The sequence below is a fragment of the Micromesistius poutassou genome (assembly GCF_964030765.1).
Source record: "Micromesistius poutassou genome assembly, chromosome: 5".
Lineage (NCBI taxonomy): Eukaryota > Metazoa > Chordata > Actinopteri > Gadiformes > Gadidae > Micromesistius > Micromesistius poutassou.
The window spans coordinates 6,916,435-6,929,986 of NC_140275.1; the positions used below are offsets into that span (position 1 = coordinate 6,916,435).

General features: G+C 48.8%; 1 protein-coding gene across 2 annotated transcripts in view; it reads left to right on the forward strand.

The window, feature by feature from the left end:
* Positions 1 to 13,552, forward strand: part of wdfy3 (WD repeat and FYVE domain containing 3) — a 72,912-nt gene that overhangs the window by 16,071 nt on the left and 43,289 nt on the right. For both annotated transcript variants that reach the window (XM_084468316.1, XM_084468317.1), the window contains exons 12-16: positions 636 to 907; positions 1,300 to 1,497; positions 3,046 to 3,232; positions 5,436 to 5,650; positions 5,962 to 6,074. In XM_084468316.1, coding sequence (XP_084324442.1) covers positions 636 to 907; positions 1,300 to 1,497; positions 3,046 to 3,232; positions 5,436 to 5,650; positions 5,962 to 6,074 — 985 coding nt within the window. The remainder of the gene's footprint in view (positions 1 to 635; positions 908 to 1,299; positions 1,498 to 3,045; positions 3,233 to 5,435; positions 5,651 to 5,961; positions 6,075 to 13,552) is intronic.

The following is a 13,552-nucleotide window of genomic DNA, read 5'->3' on the forward strand; positions in this document are numbered from 1 at the left end:
AATTAAACAAATGTGAAATAAAGGATTGACTTTCATCTTTTTAAATTTTGTTTTATTTAGCGGAAAAAAACGTCAGTTAAAATACCAGCAGGTTGGTCTAGTTAGAACCAGTGGCGTTTCTATTAAATTCCTCATCAGACTGTTGCAGGTCCAGTATGTCCCTGTCGAAGAAGAACAGGAAGTGCGCGTGTTCTCTAGTTCCTATTTCGATTGACATTTAAATGTTTACTTCCCTTTTCCAAAGGCTATGGTTGAGGAACATTTAGCTGAATTACAAACCCCAAAACACCATGACATTACCATAATGCCACCACATCACATAAGATGATATATAAAGTCACTACCTTTTTTCAAATAAAAACTGTATAATATTAATAATAATATTTGAGTGTAACAAACTTCTCAAAAGAAGATCAATCACAAGATTTAAACAATATTTAAATGTGTCACAATCCAAATGTAAGCTGGGTTTGCTTTCCCTTGAAGCTGCCAGGTTGCTCACTCAAATCCCCAATCACCAGTGATCCACCACACAGCGGTCGCTGCAGCCGCGTGGCGTTGATGTTACACCCACCTTGTGTTGTTGCTTCCGTGTGGCGGTTGCCCGAGCGTCTCCTCTCTGCTCTCCTCCTCAGGCCCTGTTGACCGTGTTGAGGGAGAGCCATCGCACACGCACCGTTTTTCGTAAAGTGGGCGGCTTTGTTTACGTGACCTCGTTGCTGGTTGCCATGGAGCGCTCACTGTGCCAGCCACCACGACAGGGCTGGGAGCTGGCCAATCAGAACCAGGTGTTTGAGCTGCTTCTCACCATCTTCTGCACACTGACTGCCGCCATGCGGTATGAACCCGCAAACTCACACTTCTTCCGCACGGAGATCCAGTACGAGAAGCTGGCCGACGCTGTCAGGTAAGAACTCTGGCTCCTCCTCCTCCTCCTCCTCCATCTCCTCAATACTATCAGATGAACCAACCCCTCTCCTCCTCCTCCTCCATACTATCAGATGAACCAACTCCTCCTCCTCTATACTTTCGGATGAGCTCACTCCTCCTCCTTTTCCTCCACCTCTGCCTCCTCTATACTATCAAATGATCTAACTCTGCCTCCTCTTCACCTCCTCCTGCTCCTTTTCACTATCACATGATCTGACTCCTCCTCCTCTGTATTATCAGATGATCCACCTCCTACTCCTATACTATCAAATGAACTAACTTCTCTTCCTGCTCCTCCTTACTCTCAGACGATCTAACTCCTCCTCCTTGATATCAGATGCAGTCTAACTCCTCCTGCTCTTCCTGCAGGCTCCTGGGCTGTTTCTCAGACACTAAGAAGCTGGGGCCGACGACCATCTTCCCCTCCAACGCCCAGCCATTCCAAAGACTCCTCGAGGAGGACGTACCCCCGCTAGGAGGCGCAGGAGAGGGAGTCTGCCCTACCCTAAAACACTGCAGCAAGCTCTTCATTTACCTGTACAAGATGGCCACAGACTCCTTCGACAGGTTGCTCACTTACAGATCTATGATTCATCAAACGTTTGGTTGATCACACCCATGATGGTTATATCGCTGGTCAAGCTCTCTTCCCGCTGGAACACAGTCCAGCCAGTGGACTGAAAGCTGAAGCTTGGGGGTGGTGCAACAGTGTGGTTCTTTGTGAGGCAACTGCACTGTGCTGGTCCCATCTCAGCTCATAGGTCACATTTTCTGCTTCTTTAGGATTGTCACTAAAACCTATCCGTAGAAACTGAGAAACCAGCTGAACTCCCACTTCCTTTTTGACCTTTGATTGGTGTGTGTGTGTGTGTGTGTGTGTGTGTGTTTGGGTTGTGTGTGTGTATTGTTGTGCAGCTACAGGAATAGCTACAGGGGATAGATGGTTGTCAATCAAAAGAAGTCTTGACCAGATTACGACACACTGATTGTGTGTGTTTGTGTCAGCATTTTGGCTTGACCTTCTTGGTTTCAGACATGGTGGCTGTCTACTATCGCGTCTATTAGCTGTTGCTCAGCGAAGACCCGGTCACTCCGCGACGCTCGTTGTTAACTGTATATCTTGGATGTTTCACTCTCTCTAGCTCGCTGGCTGGCGTTCCTATTAACCTCTTCTTTCTTGATCTGTGTTTCTCTTTTCTAACCTCCTGCTTGTGTGTGTGTGTGTGTGTGTGTGTGTGTGTGTGTGTGTGTGTGTGTGTGTGTGTGTGTGTGTGTGTGTGTGTGTGTGTGTGTGTGTGTGTGTGTGTGTGTGTGTGTGTGTGTGCAGTCGTACAGAGCAACTTCCTCCCTGTCTCAGCCAGGAGTCGTCTCTTCCTTCCCCCTGGGGGACTCCAGCGCTGACCAGGAAGAGGTAGCTCCGCCCTCTCTTCCTATTGGCTGTCTAGCCTGTTTATCTTCTAAACCCGGGGATTGAAGCAGGAGCACAAATCAGATATCACTATTTAGGTTCAAAAACCACCTTGATATATCAAATGGTATATTATATTATATATAATATAATATTAATACAAATATTATTAGAAAAAAATTGTCTAGTCCTTTTGACAAATTGTAATGAAGAAAAACACAGTGTTAAGGTTAATCCCTTAACTAAGGTAAACTACTCCTGATCCACCTCCTCTTCCCACCTCTGTTTCCTCCACCTCCTCTTATCCTACTGTAACCTTGATTTCCAACTTGAGACTGTAAGGGTGTGTTTTTGGCTTGTGCAACTTGTGCAAAAAAGATATCTTTAACTTTACTGTTCTAGACCAACTTTTGTAGATCGTTAGTACTCAGCGTAGTTTAACTGACGGTTCTCTGCGGTATTGTAACTGACTGATCTCGTGGTATTTTAGCTGACTGTTCTTGTGGTATTTAAGCTGACTGTTCTCGTGGTATTTTAACTGACTGTTCTTTGTTGTATTTTCACTGACGGTTCTCAACGTTATTTCAGTAAACTGCTTTAAATCAGACTTGAATGTTGTGGTCTGTACTGCACCACCTTGTATGATGTCTACTGGTCCCTTCTGGACTGGTCTCTAGTAGTAATGTCTCCAATGTGTCCCCCCCCAGGCACGGGTACTACGGCACCTCGGGCCCCCCTGCCCAGGTGAAGGCAGTGACTGAGCTGAAGGTGTACCACGCCCAGCCCCAGACCGGGCCGCCCCAGCCCTCCTCTGACGTGGTGGTCATCCACCCTGGGGCGGTGCTGGCTATCCTGGACCTGCTTCCCTCCGTCAGCTCCGACAGCCAACCAGAGGTCAGGCCTTCAAACTCTTAATTGGATGAGGAAGGTCTAAATCAGGGGTTTGTCCTGGATTGTGGGGGCCACAGTCCAGGTTTTTCTCTTGGCATGTGAAGTTGTTTACAAAACATTAGGACATCCTTGCAGGAACCCTGTTTTGAGACCCCTGAGGGGTATTCCATCAACCAAGCTAAGCGTAAAGCCGGGCTTATTTCGCTGAGCCTGGCTTCTTTCAGCTAGAGTTGCGTTCCATTAACGTGACTTAAGGGAATCTCTGCTAAGTAACCATGGCAACTTATCCGACCAAACTAACCTGGTCGGTAGCAGGCTAACTGTCAGGCTAACTTGAGCTGTGTTTCAGAGTCCATCTGTCGGCAACAAGTGTACCATCAGAAGGTTCCGCCAAGCCTACGATTTTGTCATAAATGTACATATATGAAGTACAAACGGCGTATATTTTCACTAAGGGTCTGAGATTAAATGATCAAATTAATTGCTATCTATTGTTATCGTGGATATTTTTTCAACACATTTTTATACAAATCTATGTATTTGTATAAAAATATATTATATATATCGAAATTATTATATTATACCGATATTGAAATCAGTTGGGTGAATGGTTTAGCACTTGACCTTGTGATACGTCTGACCCGAGTTTGCGTCCAGAGTACGTCATAGAATTATTGTTGTTGGCTTAATTTTTAATAATTGAAAGTAGGCCTAACATTTAACTTTTTATATAAGAAATATGTCTTACAATTTCCCTAGAACCCAAATATAATTTGCAAAAACTCATGGTAAAGTTATTGTTAATATTAATGTTACTGATAGTGAAGCCAGTGTCACAATGACACTGCTGCATGGGAAATTGTCAGCCACATAAAGTCCATTCAGGTGAGGCAAGACCACTTCTGTTGAGATAAATACTATGGTTAGTCAATTTATAATATTCAAAGAAATGGAAAATAAATGGCATGAAAAGTTATTTGATTTCTCCAGTAATCCTTCCTATATTACTAATTGCGTGGGGATTGAACCCCGGACGAGCGGGTGCAAGTCTGACACGTTAACTCGAGACTATCTCCCTGGTTACAAATCTATGGTCAATATTAAATAATATATATATATAAAATATGTTACGCTTAATACTACTTATGCATTCAACAGATCAGTGATTTTTTTTGCCAGGCGGCCTCCCTGTTTTTATTAATGGTTATGGTGTTCCCTTTTTGAGTTATTATATGCTTGTACTCATAGACCTCCACAAGCAGCTTCTGTTTGTCGCTGGAAATGATTCCACTCGGTCCTTTTCGGACATTTGATCCATGATTCGACATTCACGGTTCTGGGCTGGTTACATATCTCGTGAACACGCGTAATCCACGATAACGTTAGCCTGGCTTCAACTAACCTGAACAAGGTGCGGCTGAACTGCATTGATGGAACGGCTTTAGCCTCAAGTGGAAGTTGGCGCTAGTTCTAACCGGGCTGTCAAACTTTACGCAGCGCTCGTTCACCGTTTAACGTATCGCGATTAGCTGATGCAAAGCCTCTGTGAGGGCACCCCATCTTGTTTTACATCCACGCTCTGCAAACCGGGGCGCGGGCACGTCTCTGGAGTAGAGATGTGGACCCTCACGGACACCTGTGTATGTGTAAGTGTAATTTAGGCTTAACATATTATTCGAAAATAAATCGTTGAGGCTTATTTCCCGGAGCGGCTTATAGGTCGATTTTGCAAACAGAAAGACCTTGTAACCTTGTAAACCTTGTAAAGAAATAAACATCTGCATCACTTCATAACTGACAAAAAAGACAAGGAAGACTGTTTTACACAATGTGCCCTCAGTTCATGAACCGTAATTCAAAGCCTCTGTGTCTTAATGAATTGCTTGCCAAATAAAGAATATCTTGTTTTCTGGGCCTGGCAAAAAGTTCAGTTTTACTGAAGCCTGATTCAGCTGACGTGTAACGCGGCGCGGTCACACCCCTAAGGAATATCGTACACTTAAACAATTTCATTACGGTTTCACTCCAGCATGGGACGGTACGTAGTTGGGTTATTGGCGAAGATGCGTAATAAGATGTGGCTTGTACTAGGGAGCGGCTTATTTCTGGTATTTTGAAACATACAACCCCATTTATCACTCCTTTTCAGAAAATGCGGCAGTTTTTTTTTCAGTATTTTTTTTAAAATCTCTCCCTCTCTCTGCAGCATGCGCTGGACCTGCAGCTAGCAGTGTCCAACCTGCTGCAGGTGCTGGTGCACAGCGAGAGGAACCAGCAAGTGCTGTGTGAGGCTGGGCTGCACCAGCGGCTGCTGCAGCGCTGTGGCCACGCGCTGGGTGACGAGGACCACCCCCTGCACCCTCCCCTCCAGAGGACCTTCGAGAGGCTGGCCTCCCAGGCCCTGCTGCCCATGGCCCTCCGGTAGGCGTCACACACACACACACACACACACACACACGCACACGCACACGCGCAGAGCACACACCAACCACGCAGAGCACACATAATACATGCATTGCACACACACACACACACACACACACACACACACACACACACACACACACACACACCAAACACAAAAAGGCTAGCATTTTGTCCATTCACTGTAAAGCGCCTTGGGGTCATTGAAAGATGCTATATAAGTCAAATGTATTATTATTAACACACACACACACACACACACACACTAACCTCTAACCTCTCTTCTTATCTAACCTTTGCTTCTGCAGGGAGTTCTTGCGGCTGGGCAACCCTCTGAACTGTGGGGCGTGGGATAAGAAACTGTTGAAACAGTACCGCGTCCACAAGCCCAGCTCTCTGAGCTACGATGCTGAGATGAGAAGTAAGACTCTGGGAAGCTCTGTACTAAACACAACTAGAGCCGTAATACAGGCTCTGTACTAAACACAACTAGAGCCTTAATTACAGGCTCTGTACTAAACACAACTAGAGCCGTAATACAGGCTCTGTACTAAACACAACTAGAGCCGTAATACAGGCTCTGTACTAAACACAACTAGAGCCGTAATACAGGCTCTGTACTAAACATGTCACGGCCGCTGGCCGAGGAACTAAATGGACCGCAATGCAGACAAAAGGATGCTTAAAAATGATACTTTTATTACTAACACAATGGTCATGAGCAGCAGGCTCCAGGAGCACGGGCAAACAGCAACGGGGAAAACTAAGGAACTTGGCGAGGCACTGGGGCACAACAGTCCAAGGGAACAAAAAACTCTTAATGAAAGTCAAACTGAAAGTCCAATAACAGGGGGGGGGAGAAAAGGTAACTCACGGACAAGGCAAGGGCAGGGGCAAGGGCAAGGGCAGGGGCAAGGGCAAGGGCAGGGCGTGGAGCAGCGTGACTGCAGCGTAGCGTAGCTTCGCTGTAGCAGGCGTAGCGTGGCTGTGGCGTGGCGGTAGCTGAAGCTGTAGCTTCCGTGGCTGTAGCGGGCTTGGCTGTGGCGTGGCGTGGCTGTAGCTGAAGCTGTAGCTTCCGTGGCTGTAGCTGCCGTGGCTGCGGCTGTGGCTGGAGCTGGCGTGGCTGTAGCTGGCGTGGCTGTGGCTGTGGCTGTGGCTGTAGCTGTAGCTTCATTTGAAGATTAATCCGCAGTGGCCAACTGGCCACCTGCGGCTTAAATAGGCTACCCTGTGGCTGATTGGTAACCAGCCACAGGTGCACTGGTGGCACAGCATAGCAGGAGGGAAAAACTGGTTCAGGACCGTGAAGGTCCGGCCCGGACTGTGACAGTACCCCTCCCGCTACGAACACCTCCAGGTGTTCCGATGGCCTCTGGATTCTGTCGCTGGAAGTCCCTGATCAGGGTTGGGTCCAGAATGAAGCGGGATGGCACCCAACACCTCTCCTCTGGCCCGTACCCCTCCCAGTCGACTAGATACTGCAGCCCTCTGCCCCTCTTGCGGACCTTGAGTAGCCTCCTGACCATGAAAGCCTCTCCCCCATCCACGATCCTAGGGGGAGGAGGGGGTTTGGGGGGGGGATAAAGGGGGCTAGAGGACACAGGTCTCAACTGCGAGACATGGAAGGCTGGATGAACCTGTTGCATGGACCTGGGTAATTTCAGTTTAACAGCGGAAGGGTTAATGATCTTGGAGATGGAAAAAGGGCCCACAAACCTGGGAGACAGTTTCCGTGATGCGACTTGGAGAGGAAGGTTGGCCGTGGATAGCATCACTCTTTGGCCCGGCTTGTAGACGGGCGCAGGCTTCCGGTGGCTGTCTGCCTTTCTCTTAAAATTGCGTGCGGCTCGCAAAAGACGATGTCTGGCCAGACGCCACACTCTTTTGCAGCGGCGAACGAAGGCTTGAGCCGATGGTGATGCCGACTCCTCCTCTTGAGCAGGGAATAGCGGGGGTTGGTATCCCAGGCAGCACTGGAAAGGCGAGAGGCCCGTGGAAGTCGAGGGCAGGCTGTTGTGTGCGTATTCGACCCAGGGTAGCATCTGGCTCCACGAAGCGTCCCCAGCAACCATGCAGCGCAGAGCCACCTCCAGATCCTGATTAGCACGCTCCGATTGTCCATTAGTCTGAGGGTGATATCCTGAAGATAGACTAGAAGTGGCACCGATTAATTTGCAGAAGCTCTTCCAAAACTGGGCCGAGAATTGTGGTCCCCTGTCAGAAACAATGTCAGTGGGTAGCCCGTGGATCTTAAACACACGATCAATCATGAGCTCAGCCGTCTGTTTAGCAGAGGGGAGCTTGGCGAGTGGGACAAAGTGGGCAGACTTAGAAAAGCGATCAACCACAGTCATAACACACGTGTTACCATCGGACTCCGGTAACCCGGTGACGAAGTCCATAGAAATGTGAGACCAAGGTCGATGCGGCACCGGCAAGGGCCTCAGAAGGCCTGCTGGCGGTTGATTGCTGGACTTGCTCCTAGCGCAGGTGTCGCATGCAGCAACGAAGGCGGCTAGGTCCTTTCGCATGGAAGGCCACCAGAAACGTTGCTTCAGCATAGAAAGTGTGCGAGACACTCCGGGGTGACATGACAGCCTGGACCCATGACTCCACTCCAACACCTGAGTGCGGACAGACTGAGGCACAAACAGACAGTTAGGGGGACCGTTACCTGGCCCAGGAACTCCGCGAGTGCCTCCAAGACCGAGGTCTCAATGTCGAGTTGGGCAGCCGCCACCAGGCAGTGGCGGGGAAGAACACTCTCTTCCTTGGCTTGTAGAGCGTAAGACGCGAACTGTCTCGAGAGCGCATCAGGCTTAGCATTCTTGGAGCCAGGCCTGTAAGAAAGTAAAAAGTTAAAACGAGAAAAAAAAATTGACCATCTGGCCTGGCGAGAGTTGAGACGCTTGGCCGACTTGATGTATTCTAAGTTCTTGTGGTCAGTCCACACGATAAAAGGCGTATCCACGCCCTCAAGCCAATGCCTCCACTCCTCCAGAGCCAGCTTGATCGCGAGTAACTCCCGGTCTCCGATGCCATAATTTCTCTCCGCAGGCGATAGCCGACGTGAAAAAAAGGCACACGGCCGCATCTTGTTGTCTGTGGGCGAGCGCTGGGACAGAATCGCTCCCACGCCCGTGTCCGAAGCGTCCACCTCCAGAACAAACTGCGCAGCGGGGTCAGGGGTGGTGAGAATGGGAGCCGTAGTGAACCTAGACTTTAATGTAGAGAAGGCTTTCTCCGCTTCCCGGCCCCACTCGAAGGAGCGCTTAGACGAGGTGAGGGCAGTAAGCGGGGCAGCCACAGAGCTATAGTTTCTTATAAACCTCCGATAGAAGTTGGCGAAGCCAAGAAACTGTTGTAGCCCCCGACGTGAGGAAGGGGTGGGCCATTCTGTTACGGCCCTTACCTTGCCGGGATCCATCTTGATGTTCCCGGGGGAGATGACATATCCAAGGAAAGAGACTGATTCCTTGTGAAACTCACATTTCTCAGCCTTGACATACAGCTGATTCTCCAGCAGCCTTTGCAGAACCTGTCTAACATGACAGCGATGAACCTCTGGCGTGGGTGAAAAAATCAAAATGTCATCAAGAAAAACAAAAACAAACTTATTCAGAAAGTCACGTAAAACGTCATTAATAAGGGCCTGAAACTGACTGGGGGCGTTAGAAAGTCCGAAAGGGAGTACTAAGTATTCGTAGTGGCCTGTTGGTGTGTTAAACGCGGTCTTCCATTCGTCACCTTGTCTGACGCGCAACAGATGGTACGCGTTACGTAGATCAAGCTTAGAAAAAATGCAAGCGCCTTGGAGTAATTCAAACGCGGTGGACATCAACGGCAGTGGGTAACGGTTCTTAACCGTAATGTTATTAAGCCCCCTATAATCAATGCACGGCCTGAGACTCTTATCCTTCTTCTCCACAAAAAAAAATCCTGCCCCTGCTGGAGAAGAAGATGGACGTATAATGCCTGCCGCCAGAGACTCTGAAATGTATTTGTCCATGGTCTCCCTCTCGGGGGGCGAAAGGGAGTAGATGCGTCCCTTAGGGGGGGAGGTCCCGGGGAGCAGGTCAATGGCACAATCATAGGGCCGGTGTGGGGGTAGGGAGGACGCACGGGCCTTGCTGAAAACCTGGCGGAGATCGAGATACTCAGGGGGAACATTAGGGAGGTCAATCTCCTCGACGGGAGGGAAGGGGTGTGAGAAAGAGAGTTGGGCGTTGGACAGACAGGTGGCAAGGCAACGAGTACTCCAGGCGAGGATGGATCCGTCCCTCCAATTGACGTGAGGATTATGTAAGCGGAGCCAGGGAAGGCCTAATACTAGGGGGTCAACAGTATTGTCCATGGCATAAAAGGAAATGGTCTCAACATGGTTACCGGACACCTTTAATGTGACCGGTTCAGTGACATGGGTGATGGAGGAAATCCTGATGTTATTTAGGGCCTTGGTAACAAGTGGGAAATCTAGCTCCTTTAAAGCTAGACCTAGCTTGTGAGCTAACGAGGTACGAATGAAACTCTGATCCGCCCCTGAGTCAATGAGTGCTTGGACTGGAAACAGCCCATCCCGAAAAACTAACCCCACAGAAAACATGGCTCTCTCGGAGGGGGAAAGTTGTCCTGCTACGCCCACCCGTATCCCCGCTACTGGTGGGCAATCCTTTTTACCGGTCTTACCGGGCATCGAAGGGAGAAGTGTCCTACCTTGCCACAATAGTAGCAGGCACTTGCTTCCTGTCGCCGTTTACGCTCCTCTGGCGAGATCTTAGCCCGACCAATCTGCATTGGCTCTGGTTCGGGAGGAATAGGGGCAGCAAGCGGAGGTGCAGTGGGGGTCGGAATGGCGCTGAGCTGCGTTTGGTTCTCTCTCCTTATCTCTCTTCTCCTTCGCCGAGACTCCACTCGACCAGTGAGATCAATGAGGCCCTCCAGGGTGCCTGGTAGCTCAAGAGAGGCGATCTGATCCACAACAGCATCATTAAGCCCATTGTAAAAGGCGTCATACAAAGCACTAGGATTCCAATCCACCGCAGCCGCAAGCGTGCGGAACTCAATGGCAAAATCGTAAACCGAACGCGCCCCCTGCTTAATGTATAGTAATTCTCTTGCCACCTCCTTTCCCCTCAAAGATCTATCAAAAACCCTCTGCATCTCTTCCGAAAACAGTTTAAAGGAGGAACAGCAAGCAGCGTTTGCATCCCAGACTGCCGTAGCCCATTCACGTGCCCTCCCGGTTAACACGGCGATGACATAAGCTATGCGTGACCGATCTGTCGGAAGCATTGAGGCCTGCAGTTCCATAGCAATGGTACATTGGGACAAAAAGGACCGGCAGGTACCCGGTTCCCCAGCGTAGGGCGGGGGAGGGGGAAGTCGAGGCTCACGTAGAGGCAGTACCGGAGCAGGGGTGGGTGCGGGGGTGGGGGGGGGGCTTGGTTGGAGGGCCTGGATCTGTTCAGACAGCGTCGTGAGGCTTTGTTTGATGACTGAGAAGCTATGACTGACGTTGGCAAATTCATGTTGATGTTGACCTAAGAGAGCGCCTTGCTTCTCGATGGCCTGCCTGAGGTTATCTATGTCTGCGGGTTCCATGTCTTGGCGGATTAATCTGTCACGGCCGCTGGCCGAGGAACTAAATGGACCGCAATGCAGACAAAAGGATGCTTAAAAATGATACTTTTATTACTAACACAATGGTCATGAGCAGCAGGCTCCAGGAGCACGGGCAAACAGCAACGGGGAAAACTAAGGAACTTGGCGAGGCACTGGGGCACAACAGTCCAAGGGAACAAAAAACTCTTAATGAAAGTCAAACTGAAAGTCCAATAACAGGGGGGGGGAGAAAAGGTAACTCACGGACAAGGCAAGGGCAGGGGCAAGGGCAAGGGCAGGGGCAAGGGCAAGGGCAGGGCGTGGAGCAGCGTGACTGCAGCGTAGCGTAGCTTCGCTGTAGCAGGCGTAGCGTGGCTGTGGCGTGGCGGTAGCTGAAGCTGTAGCTTCCGTGGCTGTAGCGGGCTTGGCTGTGGCGTGGCGTGGCTGTAGCTGAAGCTGTAGCTTCCGTGGCTGTAGCTGCCGTGGCTGCGGCTGTGGCTGGAGCTGGCGTGGCTGTAGCTGTGGCTGTGGCTGGCGTGGCTGTGGCTGGCGTGGCTGTGGCTGTAGCTTCATTTGAAGATTAATCCGCAGTGGCCAACTGGCCACCTGCGGCTTAAATAGGCTACCCTGTGGCTGATTGGTAACCAGCCACAGGTGCACTGGTGGCACAGCATAGCAGGAGGGAAAAACTGGTTCAGGACCGTGAAGGTCCGGCCCGGACTGTGACAAAACACAACTAGAGCCATAATACAGGCTCTGTACTAAACACAACTAGAGCCGTAATACAGGCTCTGTACTAAACACAACTAGGGCGTTATTTAGATGGTCTGAAACGCAAACGTGAAGCGCGAAGCGGAAGTAGCTTTGTGGGCGGTTCTATGGCGATGTTGCTATTATGACGGCGAGCTAAATGACTCTTGCGCCCGACACAAATCTAAAATGGGTTGGTCTGAAATCCGTAGGTGTGTTTTGGGCGTAACGTGCAATCAACCAATGAGAGTTCCATCTCCCATCCTTTAAGAGCCAGCGCATTTGACTTTGGCTGAGACAGATGCATGACCACATGAATTTCAAAATTCAAATGGCTCAGTTTATGGCCAAATAATAGGAAAAATTCACACATGGAATAGCGTTTTCTTCTCCAACTTCAGAAAAGTCATCATGTAAATTTCGGCAAGGAGAACTTAACACATATATGATATGCGGACGCGGTCCGGCCGCAACTGTGGGTCTATTTAATGATATGCGACAATACATTAACAAACATTGTTTGTTACCAGTATTGTATACATTATCGTTATCGACTTGTGTTCATAATATGCATGTGTCCCCCCGTTAATATACATCGCCATGCACTGTATTATGCGTTACGTGTTTAATTTGTGTGTGTTTAAACAGATGGGTGAGCACACACACGCACACCCAAGCATCACCCGCATTAATTCATTCTTTTAAACACTCACTCGCAGTAAAACTATGCCTTCGAACGATCAAATACTCATCAATCCTAAAAGTTATGGGCTTGTACACTATGTCTGTGTCAAGAAAATATGTGTTTGCTGTACAGTGTTTGCAGATGCATTGATTTAAAAGTATTATTGTTATTATTATTATTTTAACGGATGCCATAGCCTACTATAGGCCAACTGTGTTCATTCATGCAGCCCCTATGAAGAAAAAATGTTTCCACAATCCCCATGCTATTTCTATGCAGTTTCACACATGAACAATCTTTGACATCATAATATTTAAATCAGGCTAATCGATTACATGTTTGTGCTGTGTATAGCCTACGTGTATGTAAGCGTATGTTGCAGTTCCGACCTGCCATGGCACGTCAAAATAGCAACACCAATTGCGCTATCCACTAGTGCATTTAGACCAGGAATTTTTCGGTCAGTAGTGCAATTGCATTGACGCAATTTTTAGATCACTAAAATAGCACCAACTATCATTTGCGCTGGAACACGCCTCTGGTTTTCGCTGACACACCTCTCCAGGTGCAAATGTAGTGGTGCCTGTTTGCTGTGGGGTAAAATCAGCTTTGTGCTGGGTGCAAACTAGTAACGATACATGCGTCGGTGTAGAAAGTCAATTGCGCTGGGTGCAAGATAGGGCCCCTAGAGCCTTAATACAGGCTCTGTACTAAACACAACTAGAGCCTTAATGCAGGCTCTGTACTCAACACAACTAGAGCCTTAATACACGCTCTGTACTAAACACAACTAGAGCCGTAATACAGACTCTGTTCTTAACACAACTATAGCATTAATACAGGCTCTGTTCTACAGCATTGAG